Raw genomic sequence first — 13,376 nt, 5'->3', positions numbered from 1 at the left:
CAAAGGAGCTAACGAAAAAAACTGGCAGGGGATGGAGCATTGACCCACACACAGTACAAGGTCTATCTTATATATTTCTGGAAATTACTAGATCAGCTGAGTGGATCTACTACTGACACCATCAAGAACTACTGACCTTCTCAGCACCAACATCTTTTTGAATCCTGGAAGCAGCATGCTCCTCATCTACAAATTTTACTTATGCCCATTTATTTTGATATTCACAAACTATTTTTAATGAAGGCCTCTATTTCAAAAGTATAATCTGTTCAAATTTCAATACATAAGAAACTCCATTAGTGTCCTGAGAGCCTACTTCATTCAAAGACTTTAGGAACTTCTCATAACTCCTTGAGTGAGTCTCTGAACACAAAAAAAATAGCTCTTCTTTCAGAAATTTCATGATTTATATGATGCTGCTGCAATTCCTCTTAATTAATATAAAAGCCATGATTTTCCAATGGATAGATTATTGTTGGTTAGGTAAATTCTATTTTTTTCCATAGGTAAGTATTAATTTATATATAGGAATTTTAAGTACATTAAAAAATCCATCAAGTGGGTAATTTCTTTATGATGCTGAATCACTAGAATGCCATAAGTTTTTTACATCTCAAGAGGTCAAATCTGCCACTAAGACTTCCCTAAACAGTGCAAGAACCCATAAATAATCAGTCCGCTTTTTAAAAAACCAAGTTAACAATTAATATGTGTGAGATGGGCAAAAGAAAATTTCAATTTTTAGTCTTGAATGTTATATATTTAGTCTTGATTATAGGGGATAATTCATCTCTATTTTTAATATACTGTAAAATTATATTTAATAACACTGATTTTCTGTGATCCCTATTTTCTCTGCCTATATAAGACCTGGGAAGCTGAAATCTTAAACTCACTAGTATACACACAACCATAATACTACTACCATTTTTAATGTGAAAGTGAAAGAGTTAGTGGCTCAGTCGTGTCTGACTCTTTGCGACCCTATGGACTAGAGCCCACTAGGCTCCTCTGTCCATGGAATTCTTCAGGCAAGAATACTGGAGTGGGTTGCCATTCCCTTCTCCTTGGGATCTTCCCAACCCAGAGATTGAACCCAGGTCTCCTGCATTGCAGGCAGATTCTTTATGGTCTGAACCACCTATAAATATTCAAACTCTTGCCTGATTAATTATAATACAAAACACAGACATACATGTTTATACAACTACCTTTCATACGTCTGGTGATATTTCAAAAAATATTGAAAATAAACTTACTTGTACAGTTAGGCAAAGTTCCAGACCACGTTCCATTGGCTGTGCACTGCCTAACTGAAGGTCCAGAAAGAATATATCCCTCCACGCAGGAATAAATGACTGAACTAGAAAATGTTGTGCCATCAATCCGAAAGACTTTTCCATTGGCTGTTGTCCCAGGGTTACCACACTGTACAGCTATAAGACAAAGTGGTCAAGAGTATATATAAAAATAGTGCATTCAGGAATCCTCTCATCAACAATTAAGGAATAAGTGATTGTTTCAAATTATCCAAAGAAGCTATAAAAATCCTCTAAGGATTGAAGTCTGTTTTATAAGGAGTTAAAATTCAAGATGAATTTATATTGATTTTATTAGTTTACTTACTGGGATACAAATCATAGAATAGCTTTTATAAATGATTTTTGTTAGTCATTTTGGTAAAAACTTTGCACATAATTACTTTAGTATTGTTTATGGGTAATACAAAATCTTTCAAAGAAGGATTTTAAGAGTCTCTGCCTAAAAAGTTACTCATGTAAAAATTGGAAGATATGTAATGAGAAGCAACAAAGATTTACTACAATTATATCTGTTAGAAAACAAATACAAAATATACACTTAAATATAATAAGCATCCTGTTTGTTTTTATATAACTGGCTTGCATTAAAACTTTATAATCTCTATTTCTGGACCAAAGTGTACAAAAATAAACTGAATAAAACAAAGTAAGAATGACTTTCATTAAGTTTTTAATGCATCCTAAATAGCAGTTACAAACATAAACGCCTTATATAATTATTCCATATTATGTTTAACTACTTGCCATCAACGTCAAAAGTGAATTTTTTAAATATATTAAAAAAGAAGCCTATGTCAATCACAATATCTAATTTTGTTGTAGTATAAGAAAACTTCTTAAGACTACAAGTTTTAAGGCTATTTGTATGAATACGAAGTATAATTATAATTTCAGAAAGTACTACATATATCCCTTGCTACATCTTAAGGGAAGTCGCTCAGTCGTGTCCAACTCTTTGCAACCCCATGGACTGTAACCCACCAGGCTCCTCCATCCATGGAATTTTCTAGGCAAGAGTACTGGAGTGGGTTGCCATTTCCTTCTCCATGGGATCTTCCCACCCCAGGGATCAAACCCGGCTCTCCCGCCTTTCAGGCAGACGCTTTACCGTCTGAGCCACCAGGGAATCACTACGTCTTAAATACTTGATTTTGTCTCTCATTTGTAGCAGTGCTATATGTTTGTGGGTAGAGAGGAAACAAAGAGTTTGCAAATGATAATTAGGGAATCTTTCATAAAGGTTAGTAATGGGATACTTTTCCATTCTGTGTGTATTCAGGATCTACTAACCAATAACCTGCTGATAAACATGAAATTCAATTTAGTTTAGTTTCTCTTAACATTTTTGGTTATAATATACTCTAGCTTATAAATACAATTATGTACATTGATCCTATTTTTAAGACAAATTTCTAAAACTGGAATTTCTAGATAATTTTAAGTTCTGAAAAATATTTTAAGTATATACAGAGTTATCCAAATTATCAGAACACTATATAACAATACACATTTGTATCAATGGTGTGAAAGTTTGCTTATTTTCACACATCCCCTCCAATACCATGTCCCATCATTTTTAAAAACCTTGTCAGTTTGTCAAAGAATGTTGCACTTTTCAAATCTGCACTTTTTTATTTATTAAGATATTTTGTCATATTCATTTGATATTTTAATTTTATCTATTGCATTCTCAGAAAAGTTTTCAATTACTAAAGCAATACAGTACTACAAAACATTTGGAATAAAAAGAATAAAAATATTACAAATTTCACCTCTCTGTAATATTATCATTTTTATTATATTGACTTTTATTGTTTTCTCCCAAGTGACTATCATTTCCCATGATTTTAACAGAGTGCATACTTTTGAATCTAATTTTTCAATTAAGCTTTGTATGATACATTTTCTCATATTGCTTCATGGCTTATTCTAACATTTTTCACTATCATATTATGTAAATATACAATTGCCTATGCAATATTTTTCCTATTGTTGTCAGATTGGTTCCTGTTTTTGATAGTTATAATGTTTGAAATAAAAATAAATAAATAACTGAAAATAAAAATAATGCGTCCTTATGATTGTGTGTTCTCTTTAATATTTTTATTTTCTTTAGGAAAAAAATTTTCAAAAATGGAGTTAATAGGTCAAAGCTAACAATATGCATTTTATCAAATTAATCTAAGATGTAATAAAAAGGCTCTAGAAATGCTTTGACGTTCTAGTTTTGCTTCATATACACTACACTACAATGTCATATTAAAACAGATAGAAAATTATGCTTTGATGTTTAACCATAATTTTCTGATTAGTACTTATGTAGAATTTCTTCTATAACTGCAATTTTTTTTTTGCTGTTTTGTATTTCTGTTTATTTCTTCTTTCTCTTCATTTACTAGAAACTGTTTTACTAAGTGATTTGCATGCATTCCATTTTATGAGAAAAGTATTAATTCTATTATATTTGCTACAACTCCTACTTCTGTTTTATCTATAATGTATATATTAACAAAACAAGGCTAGCACTGGGTTGTATTTCATCTAAAAATATTTTGCAGCACAGCTGAACAAAAGGCTGACTTAGATATCACCCACATAACGTGCAGCATCACATAAAGACTCTGCCTTTGGTAAACAAGCCTGAGAAATGATGACGGGGGTCTTAGTGTCTTTCGCTCAACAACTTTGTTCCCCAACCTATAACAGAAACTGAGTTGTAATTCTCTCTTTACATTGTTAAATTCAGTCCAGTTAAAAGAGGATGACTACCTTTCCTAGAATATAGATATAGTTTTAAACATAATAAAAAGTTTCTGAAATATAGTCAGTTAAAAAACTGTTAAGAAGGTTCCACTGGGAATTGCTATTTATAAAACCAATACATTTGGCACAACATCAAGCAAGTTTCCTAAATACCTTTGCAATTTTAGCTTTGCCCTAAAATAATCTCAAAAAAGAGCAATTTAAATTATAAGGATAATTTTCCTGCAACATTTCCTCTTCTAGTCAATATTGCAAAGATTTGATCAAGTTAACTCTGAATCAAATAGAACAATTCTGTGCTGTGCTTTGTCGCTCAATTGTGTCTGACTCTTTGAGACCCCATGGACTGTAGCCAACCAGGTTCCTCTGTTCTGGTTATTAGCAATACTCATAAATGAAAAACATCATGTATACTTAGACATCTTTCTATATTTTACCATTTCTACAAACCTGAAAACTAAAACATATTGTGAGGTAATGTGTTGATGTAAGAATGATTTTTTCCTAGTGCTATCAACAATACAGAGCACTGTGATGGGGGACAAATATATTTTTAGCTTTTCCAATCCTGCTAGCTGCTGTGATGTGAATAATGTTTGTATATAAATGACACTTGAGACATACTTGAGACTAAATTATTATTACCTGTCATATTTCTTTTATAGGATAGTGTTGGTAAAACTGGAATAGTACTACTTTTATTCCATGGTTGAAGACAGAGAGTACTGGAAGGAGTAATTTCACTTAGCAGCACACAGTTGAATTTGATCCACATCAAATTCCAGCACTCTCAATGTTATTAGTTTCTACTTGACTTTACCTTTGCATTCTGGCTGCCTTCCAGTCCAACTGCCATTGGATAAACATGTTCTTTCTTCCGAACCATGAAGGATATAACCAGTATCACAGGCAAAGCGTACAGAGCTCTTGGTTCTGAAATCGCTCTCCTGTCTAGAACCATGACCAGGAGTACCTGGATCCCCACATGTACCAGTAGCATCACCTGCAATTCAGTACAGTTCAAGTTAATTTAATTCAATAACCATTTACTAAATTCATGATTTAGTCCATCAATCCTGTGGGCAATTTTTTTGTTCATGTTGTGCTTTAATATGGTAAGCTGACTGGGTAAAATCATAATTCTTATTTTCCATTTGACTCCAGTCATAAGAAAAAGCCTAAAGGAAAAAGAAAATACTTGTGGAGCACGGTGTTATTTTCCATATCAGTGATATCTGGAAACATCTAATAAGTTGAAGACATTTCATTAGTATTTCCCGAATCTAGTTCATAACCAAGGTAATGGAAAATTCATAACTCACAATTCTTGGGGCTCAAATGACAATGGGTTCATACAGTTAAAATCTAGAATGTGGATTTGGCAATTTTCATCATTTCCTCTCTGAATTAAAATCAGTTTCTGTTAGAACAGAACTGTGATGTGCTGGAAAATGTAAATATTAAAGTATAATATTTCTAGTCTAAACTTACACCATTTAATCTTTTCTATTAATGACCATTGACCAAAGATGAAAAAACTCCATACTTTTAATACAAAAGTATAAAAATGAGTTGTAAACAAAGACTAGAAACTCTGACTTAAGTTGTTCAGAAGGATTTTGCTCATGACAGGGTGTTTCTCTTGACCATAGTGTTTAGAGTTTGCTCAGTCCCTTTCTCATTTCTTAAATATGTCTAATTAAAGTTGCCACAACATTAGTATTCAATAAGACAGATACAGAAAAGACAGAGAGAGACAGAGAAACAGAGAGAGAAAGTTGAATGTATAATCATTGAAAGTGCTTTCTGTCTACCTAGATGCCAATGTTGACATTCTCTGTGCATTTGGAATCTTTTCTAATACTTTATTATCATCATATGTTGCAATATTAATAACCACATAAAGATTTAAGGACACTATTTCACTTTTAAATATATGTATACACACTTTATTCTACAACTAAGTAGTAGCTTTCTAATCCATCGTGAGTGTGTGTGACAGAGAAAACGCTTGTGGGTTTATGTGTATTATCAGTTATCTGAGTGAGTAAATTAACTGATAGTTTTCACAATTTATAGACTAAATTTGAAGTCCCAGGCAGTGACTTCACAGGATTTAACCATAATTACAAGGAGGATCTGAAATTAATGAACTATTTCATACCTTTTACCTCTAAAAGAAGAATAATGTGAAACAACTCCTAATAAGTCATCATATGATCTCCACAGAGATACAATAACATAAAAATAAATATGTAAATAAAAAGAACAGGCAGAAAAATAGGCACTAATATCTGGCAGATAGGTAAAAATAGAATGAATAGTATCAAGTAGGGTAAGTTCACAGCTCTAAAACTGAAATAACAATTATTGAAGAAAAATAGTAGCTTAAAGACCTTAGATAATATTTATAAAATGCTTACTTTGTGAAAAAATTATTAAAAACAGATTTAATGTTTACATATTCTAAGAAAATGCTGTTGGGATTATAGAGATGCAGGAGTTTTCTGTCACCTTAACAACAAATCAAATTATGATAGATAAACATCTCTCATAAAACTTGTTGGGTTAGTTTAATTTAAAACATTTAGAACTTTATTTTAAAATCATGCTATTACATAATCAATTGCTTAAAAAGTTCAGTTACAAAGAACTGAATTCTAACAGGAAATCATTGATATAATATTACCTTCTGGGGAAAATTATATTTTATATCTGCTAAAATGGAATTGCTAAAGCCTAAGTGATTTGCTATTTTAATGGATAAAAGCATTTCACAGAAAGTAGCATTCTAAAACCACTTATGTTCAATACAACACAGTTCAAAACTTACACTGTAATTTTTCATATATAAGATCAGTATTAATTTGCATTGTAAATTCTCAATTACCTTAAGAATTCTGATAAATGTAAAAATAATGTTATAGCTTCCCTCATGATATTTTTAAGAGAAATGTATTATTGTATCTCTTTAGATTGCTTTGTGTTCAAGCTCATTTGCTAAGTCCTGTCCAACTCTTTGTGACCCGATGGACTGTAGCCCACCTGCCTCCTCTGTCCATGAAAATTCTCCAGGCAAGAATACTAGAGTGGGTTGCCATTTCTTTCTCCAGGGAATCTTCCTGACCCAGGGATCGAACCCACATCACCTGCATCTCCTGCACTAGCAGGTGGGTTCTTTACCACTGAGCCACCTGGGAAGCCCCGATAATAATACTACTAATAAAATAGCTCCAATCATAATACTAACAATGTAATTTCCAATAAACATTGTCTAATTTTCCTAGTGGTACCTGAACAATGAGGTTGTGATCCACTCCAATGACCATTTAATTGGCAAGTCCTTGATGATTGGCCTAGAAGTGTACGCTTTCCTGTGCAGGAATAGTGAACAGTAGACCCAAAGGTATACTTCTCACCAGACAGGACTGCATTAGGAGGAACGCCAGGGTGTCCACAGTCAATCACTACAATACATAATTATTGAATATAAAATTTTTTTATATCTCCTATCGAACAACCTGTACCAACATTTTTTGAAATATTAATGAATCAGAATTATCTGCTCCACTATATACATCCTTTGAAAATCAAACATTTATATGCAAGTTGAAGTTACAGGAGTTATTCTGTTAGCCCATTCACCCTGAGTATTTTTTACAGGAACACTGTAAGTAAACTTAAATAACTGAGTCAATATGCCTCTATGTGTGGGGGTGGTGGGTGTTCGTTTATACACACATGTACATGGACTGGAATTATTCATGTGTCTAGAGAAGGATGTGAAAGATAGGGAAAGGAGTGGTATGGACTGGCTAAGTAAGATTATAGGATTCCATATAGAATTCAAAACGCCATACAGAAATTAAAAGGGAAAAACTTTGAGGGTAAAGGAGAAGGATGGAAGATGGATCTGTGGCACACGATTCAGACTATGCATATATAGTCTAAATTCTACTCCTGACCATTAATAAATAAATCATCCTGTAAAACAAAGATACTCAGAGGCTTATCAGCCAAAATACAGCTAAGTTAAGCAGAATCAGATGTTAAAATACTGAGAATTCTCTCTAAGCTAGTAGTAGCTTGGGAACTTACTATGTGTTCCCTTTTATTATTAGAGTATTAAATATGACAAGTATTAAAAAAATTAATATGATGAGTATTAAATAGCACACAAGGAGATATAAACTTAATAAAACCCCTGAGTAAATAGCATCCTACCAGGGAGTGCTATAGAAAATAAGGAAAAGGTAAAAAGTATATGGGAGCTACGAAAATCTGAAGAAATTCATGTTTACAGGTCCTACAAAAGATTTTTAACTTTCATGTTGTAGCCACACAAGGATAAGTGAATTACTTAACCCACTAGACTAACTAGTCTACAAAAAGAAATCAAATACATTTTAAACAAGGGATCAACAATTGACTTAATAATCTGCATAGAATACGAAATTAGATAAGCACTATATAAGTTTTTCTTTGTTCATGAATGAGTACATAAATGATGTCATGACTATTTAAAAAATTTCAGGTACATAAAGTACCTACAAATAAAACAATCATGAAATGATTTTGTAATTAGCAATTTAGTATAACCAAAAATTACTTGCACAATGATTGTTTCTTTCCTATCATGTCCAATATTCATCAACTCTGAGAAGTAAATGTAACTGAGTCCTATCAATAAGCTGAATGCCTAGAATTTAAGTTCATTTCTCTGTTCTCACATACTTTTGATTTATTTCTGTCAAATTATTTTCTCATTATACATGTTAATTTTACGCAAAACTGCTATATATATTTTATTTATATTCTATAGATCAAAAACAACATATAACAAAATGTACTCATATTCTGACTACCTTAAAGGTGATGTATATTAACATTTCATATATGCATGTGCCTGTGTAAGATAAATATTTAAAGTCAATGAGTTTTAAGTAACACACTCTAATTTTCTCAAACATTTTGCAGCCCTAGTGGCTATTTATATTGAGTCATTTTGCTTTCAATGAAATTTGAAATAGTAGTACAAGAGAAAATAAAAATATGGTTGCCTCTCATGGAATGGCAACACCACAGAGTATGAAATATATTTGCCTTTAATATTCTGTCTGTTTCATGAAGATTCAAAATCAAGGAATAATACAGAAATATTAATCATATTAATATTAATATAAATGGCACCTGGGCACTGAACTGGTAGAACACAGGAAGGGAACTTTCAAAACAATAAAAAATTACAATCAGTACACTTCCTTCAGATATACAGCTCTAAATATTTCATAAAGACAATAAATATAAATGCTGGTTTCAGGGCATTTTCTCAAGGAAGAGTTCACATTATCTACTTACTGATACATTCTGGTAAAGGTTTGTCCCATTGCCCATTTGGTTGACATATCAAAACTGAAGATCCAAATAAGAAATATCCAGGATTGCAGTCATAGAATACCACAGTGCCATAGGTGAAATTCCCATGTTCTATTTTACTTTCTCTTTTAGAATTGGCTGGAATTCCAGGATCAGAACAGTTGACCACTAAACAAATGACACATTTTTGAAATATATATTTGGAATAATATACAAATTTTCATTAGAAACTTAGTTTCAAAGGTAAATTTAATCAAATAAAACAAAGATTCAAAGAAGAAAATTAACACAAAGAACTATGGATATATGGCTGAAAATATTGGAAATAGAGCTTCTTTGCAAAACTATTTTGAACAACAGCAACTCTGTAAATATACTGAATACAGATTTATAAAGAATGATACATAAAAAATATATACCTTTCAAGCTATGGTTATAGAAAATGGAGGAAAATGATAATTGAGTTGTATTTTATCAGATTACGAAATATATTATGCCTCTTTGCAAACAGAAAAAATACAAATGATTCTCTATGTTTCCACAGAGAGAAGAATAAATAAACCCCTAACACAGCTATCATGGCAATTTAAACCTCAAACATTGTTTTTCCAAAAATATGAAGATTGTCATACTGAGTATAGTAAATCAGACAGAGGAAGATTTAGAAAATAGAAATAGAGTCACAGATGTAGAAAATGAACTTATGGTTACCAGGAGGAAGGGAAGTGATAAATTGGGAGATTGGGATTGATATAGACACATTACTGTATATAAACTAGATAACTAATAAGGACCTACTGTATGAATAGGAAACTACTCAATATTGTGTAGTGACCTATATGGGAAAAGAATCTAAAAAAGATATATATATACATACATATATATATATATATATATTATATACATAATACACCTGAATATAACATAACATTGTAAATCAACTATACTCCAACAAAAATTTACAATATAACATTGTAAATTAACTATACTCCACAATGTTTAAAAATGTGAAGAAATAAACTGAGAAGATAGGTTCCATTAATTATGAAGCCAACTGCAAGTAAAAATGAGCTAAATGACTTTATATACAGCTATAGAACAGGTACAAGATAACACAGTTAAGCAACTGAAATAACGTTTACCAGTTTTATAACTTTTAAAAAAGTTAAAAGATAAGAAAAAGGAAAGCATTAGTAATGAGATGACATCAATATTAAATACTTGTTTTATTAATTTTCTATTGTTTTGCCCAAATTGTCTCAAATATTACCATCTGTGTTTACACAGACACATTATTACCATGCTCTCAGCTGCAATGCAGTTAGATTTTTACCTTTGCACACTGGTGGAGGATGGCTCCACTGTCTGTTGGCCTGGCACTGGGCCTTTGTTGGCCCTTGCATGAGATACCCAACATTGCAGGAGAATGTTACCACATCATTAAAATTGAATCCATTTCCACTTGTTCTTCCATAAATTGGACTACCAGGGTGACCACAGCTCACAGCTAATAGCAACAGGGTCGGGTTGGGAGGGACACAGAATAGAATAATTGGTTATCAATTATTAAATGAAAATGACAATCACCTCAAAGAAAGTATAAAGAAGGCCACTTTTGTAGGAAAAAATACTTAATTTTACTAATGCAAAGGAACAGTTTAGAAAGCCAAAATGGTCCAATACAGTAGAATCATTACAATATTATGTTAGTAAGTAGACAATTAATTATAATTCTGGTAATGGTGTGCAAGTGGTGCATAGATATTGAAAGTTCCATGGTAACATTTCATTCTATTTCTTTTTAGGGAAGAATACTGAAATTCAAAGACATTTGGTAATGATTGAAGTTCACATAACTAGTTAACGGCAAAAAGGAATGAAACTGAATCAACTTTCCTTTTCTAGTTGAGTTTAAGAATTGAAGATAAATGAAGGCAATTTTTTGTATTCAATTTTGAAATCATTTCTTATATTGTTTATGCAATCATTTTTTTATGATTAATGAATAAACAAAAGTGTGCTTGAAGAATAGCTTAATATGACTGCAATAAAAATGATGTCTTATGCTGTATTTTAATTCTTAACATACTGAGATACCAATATTAACATTCCCTAAGCCAAACAACCTTATTGGTATATTTTCTTCACTATTGATATTTGATAACCTAGCAGTTTTGTTTGGAAATAATGACATTAATTAGATGAACTATTTAAATCATTTAATGTTAAAGCTCTTTTTTTAGAATTTATTTAGTGCTTGGTTTTCCCAAACACATTGTATTTCTATGAACTGTTTTATTGCATTATCTCACTAATTAATCACAACAACTCCAGTAATATTGCTTCATAATTGGGCATAGTGAAAGACGACAGTCACTTTTAATACTTTCGAAATGACCCAACAGCAATTAATTTTCTGCTGTATTGTTAATGTCAACCTTTCATTTGAAAATGTAACTGCATCTTATTCCTGTTTAAAATTATTAATAGAGAAACTTGTGCCTGTTTTACCTCAGGGGCCAGTTTTCATTTATAGTCTCAATTATTCAGAAAGAAAAGTAGTGGTGTTAGTTGGCTATGCTTTTATATAATGAGGGGATTCCCCAGTGGCTTAGCCAGTAAAGAGTCTGCCTGCAATTCAGGAGACCCAGGTTTGATTCCTGGGTTGGGAAGATTCCTCTGGAGAAGCAAATGACAACCCACTCCAGTATTCTTGCCTGGAAAATCCCATGGATGGAGGAGCCTGGCAGTCTACAGTCCATGGGGTTGCAAAGAGTCGAACATGACTGAGTGACTTCATTTTCTTTATATAATGAAAGGCAAAAAAACCTGGTATAGATCCAGCATAATATTTCTGTCTTTAAATCATTAGATGGTCTGTTATCACATGCACACATACCACAGAGAAGCAATTTTGATAACTGTATGCTATATTATCTCATTAAATCTTAACACACTAATGTATTTTCCATTAAACTAGAACTCCAATAAAATCCTCGTGATTGGATATGGGGTTGACAATGATAGAATTTATAAATATGTGAACTCATACTAAAAGCCCATGAATTATTTATCTGAAGCCTCCAAAATCTTTATCATTTAATCCTATAGTGTTAAAACTACAACATGTTTACAGTGTTTATCCTCATTTCCTAACACTGATTTTAATACAAATATCAGTGATTGCTGGTGGAAATTATCAGGAGAAAAAATAAGAAATATATGGATAATTTACTTTTCAATCCAAAATAGGATAAATTGTGATGTGAAATAACTGTGTAATTCTGAGTAATGAGTATTCAGTGAGAGAAAGAAAAAGTACTAGAATATTTTAAAATTCATTTTATCCTTCATGTGTAAATTCACATCTAAATTAACTTAAAAGATTAGATGAATATTTGCTGAACTAGTGAGATCTTTTATTGAAACAATTACAAAATTGTTTGAAATCCAAAAGAGTAATGACAGACATTTTAATATGTCTTCCACTTTCATAGTGAATGTTTTTTTATACTTCTGAACACACCCTACTTTAAAGACTAGCATGTCAGTATAAAAAATGCATTGTGAGAACTTAGTTCTTTAAATACAGATGCATACACGTGTGTGTGTCTTTCTATATAATCATTTACCTTACCTAAGAAAAAAATATTGGTAATTACATGAGAACCAAACAGAGGTCTTTGACTACCACTGCTATGCTTACTTACGCACACAGGCTGGAAGTTGACCAGACCAATTGTGATCTTGTTGACATATTCGTACTGAAGAACCAATCAAGCGAAAACCAGGATTACACTGATAAACAACTGTGTCTCTGTATCCATAGTTTTCTCCAATGACTTGACCATTCACAATAAGCTCCGGAATTCCACAGTGACCCGCTGAAATGGGTCAAAATAATATTTTTTAATA

At 31.8% G+C, this 13,376-nt stretch overlaps 1 protein-coding gene across 5 annotated transcripts in view; it reads right to left on the bottom strand.

Annotated features, from left to right (window-relative positions):
* Positions 1 to 13,376, bottom strand: part of CSMD3 (CUB and Sushi multiple domains 3) — a 1,331,483-nt gene that overhangs the window by 59,593 nt on the left and 1,258,514 nt on the right. For all 5 annotated transcript variants that reach the window (XM_070477231.1, XM_070477232.1, XM_070477233.1 and 2 more), the window contains 6 exons: positions 13,172 to 13,345; positions 10,795 to 10,968; positions 9,444 to 9,629; positions 7,379 to 7,552; positions 4,906 to 5,088; positions 1,260 to 1,436 (listed from right to left, as the gene is read on the bottom strand). In XM_070477231.1, coding sequence (XP_070333332.1) covers positions 1,260 to 1,436; positions 4,906 to 5,088; positions 7,379 to 7,552; positions 9,444 to 9,629; positions 10,795 to 10,968; positions 13,172 to 13,345 — 1,068 coding nt within the window. The remainder of the gene's footprint in view (positions 1 to 1,259; positions 1,437 to 4,905; positions 5,089 to 7,378; positions 7,553 to 9,443; positions 9,630 to 10,794; positions 10,969 to 13,171; positions 13,346 to 13,376) is intronic.

Source organism: Odocoileus virginianus, chromosome 15 (assembly GCF_023699985.2).
Source record: "Odocoileus virginianus isolate 20LAN1187 ecotype Illinois chromosome 15, Ovbor_1.2, whole genome shotgun sequence".
Lineage (NCBI taxonomy): Eukaryota > Metazoa > Chordata > Mammalia > Artiodactyla > Cervidae > Odocoileus > Odocoileus virginianus.
This window is presented reverse-complemented; position numbering and strand designations above follow the sequence as displayed.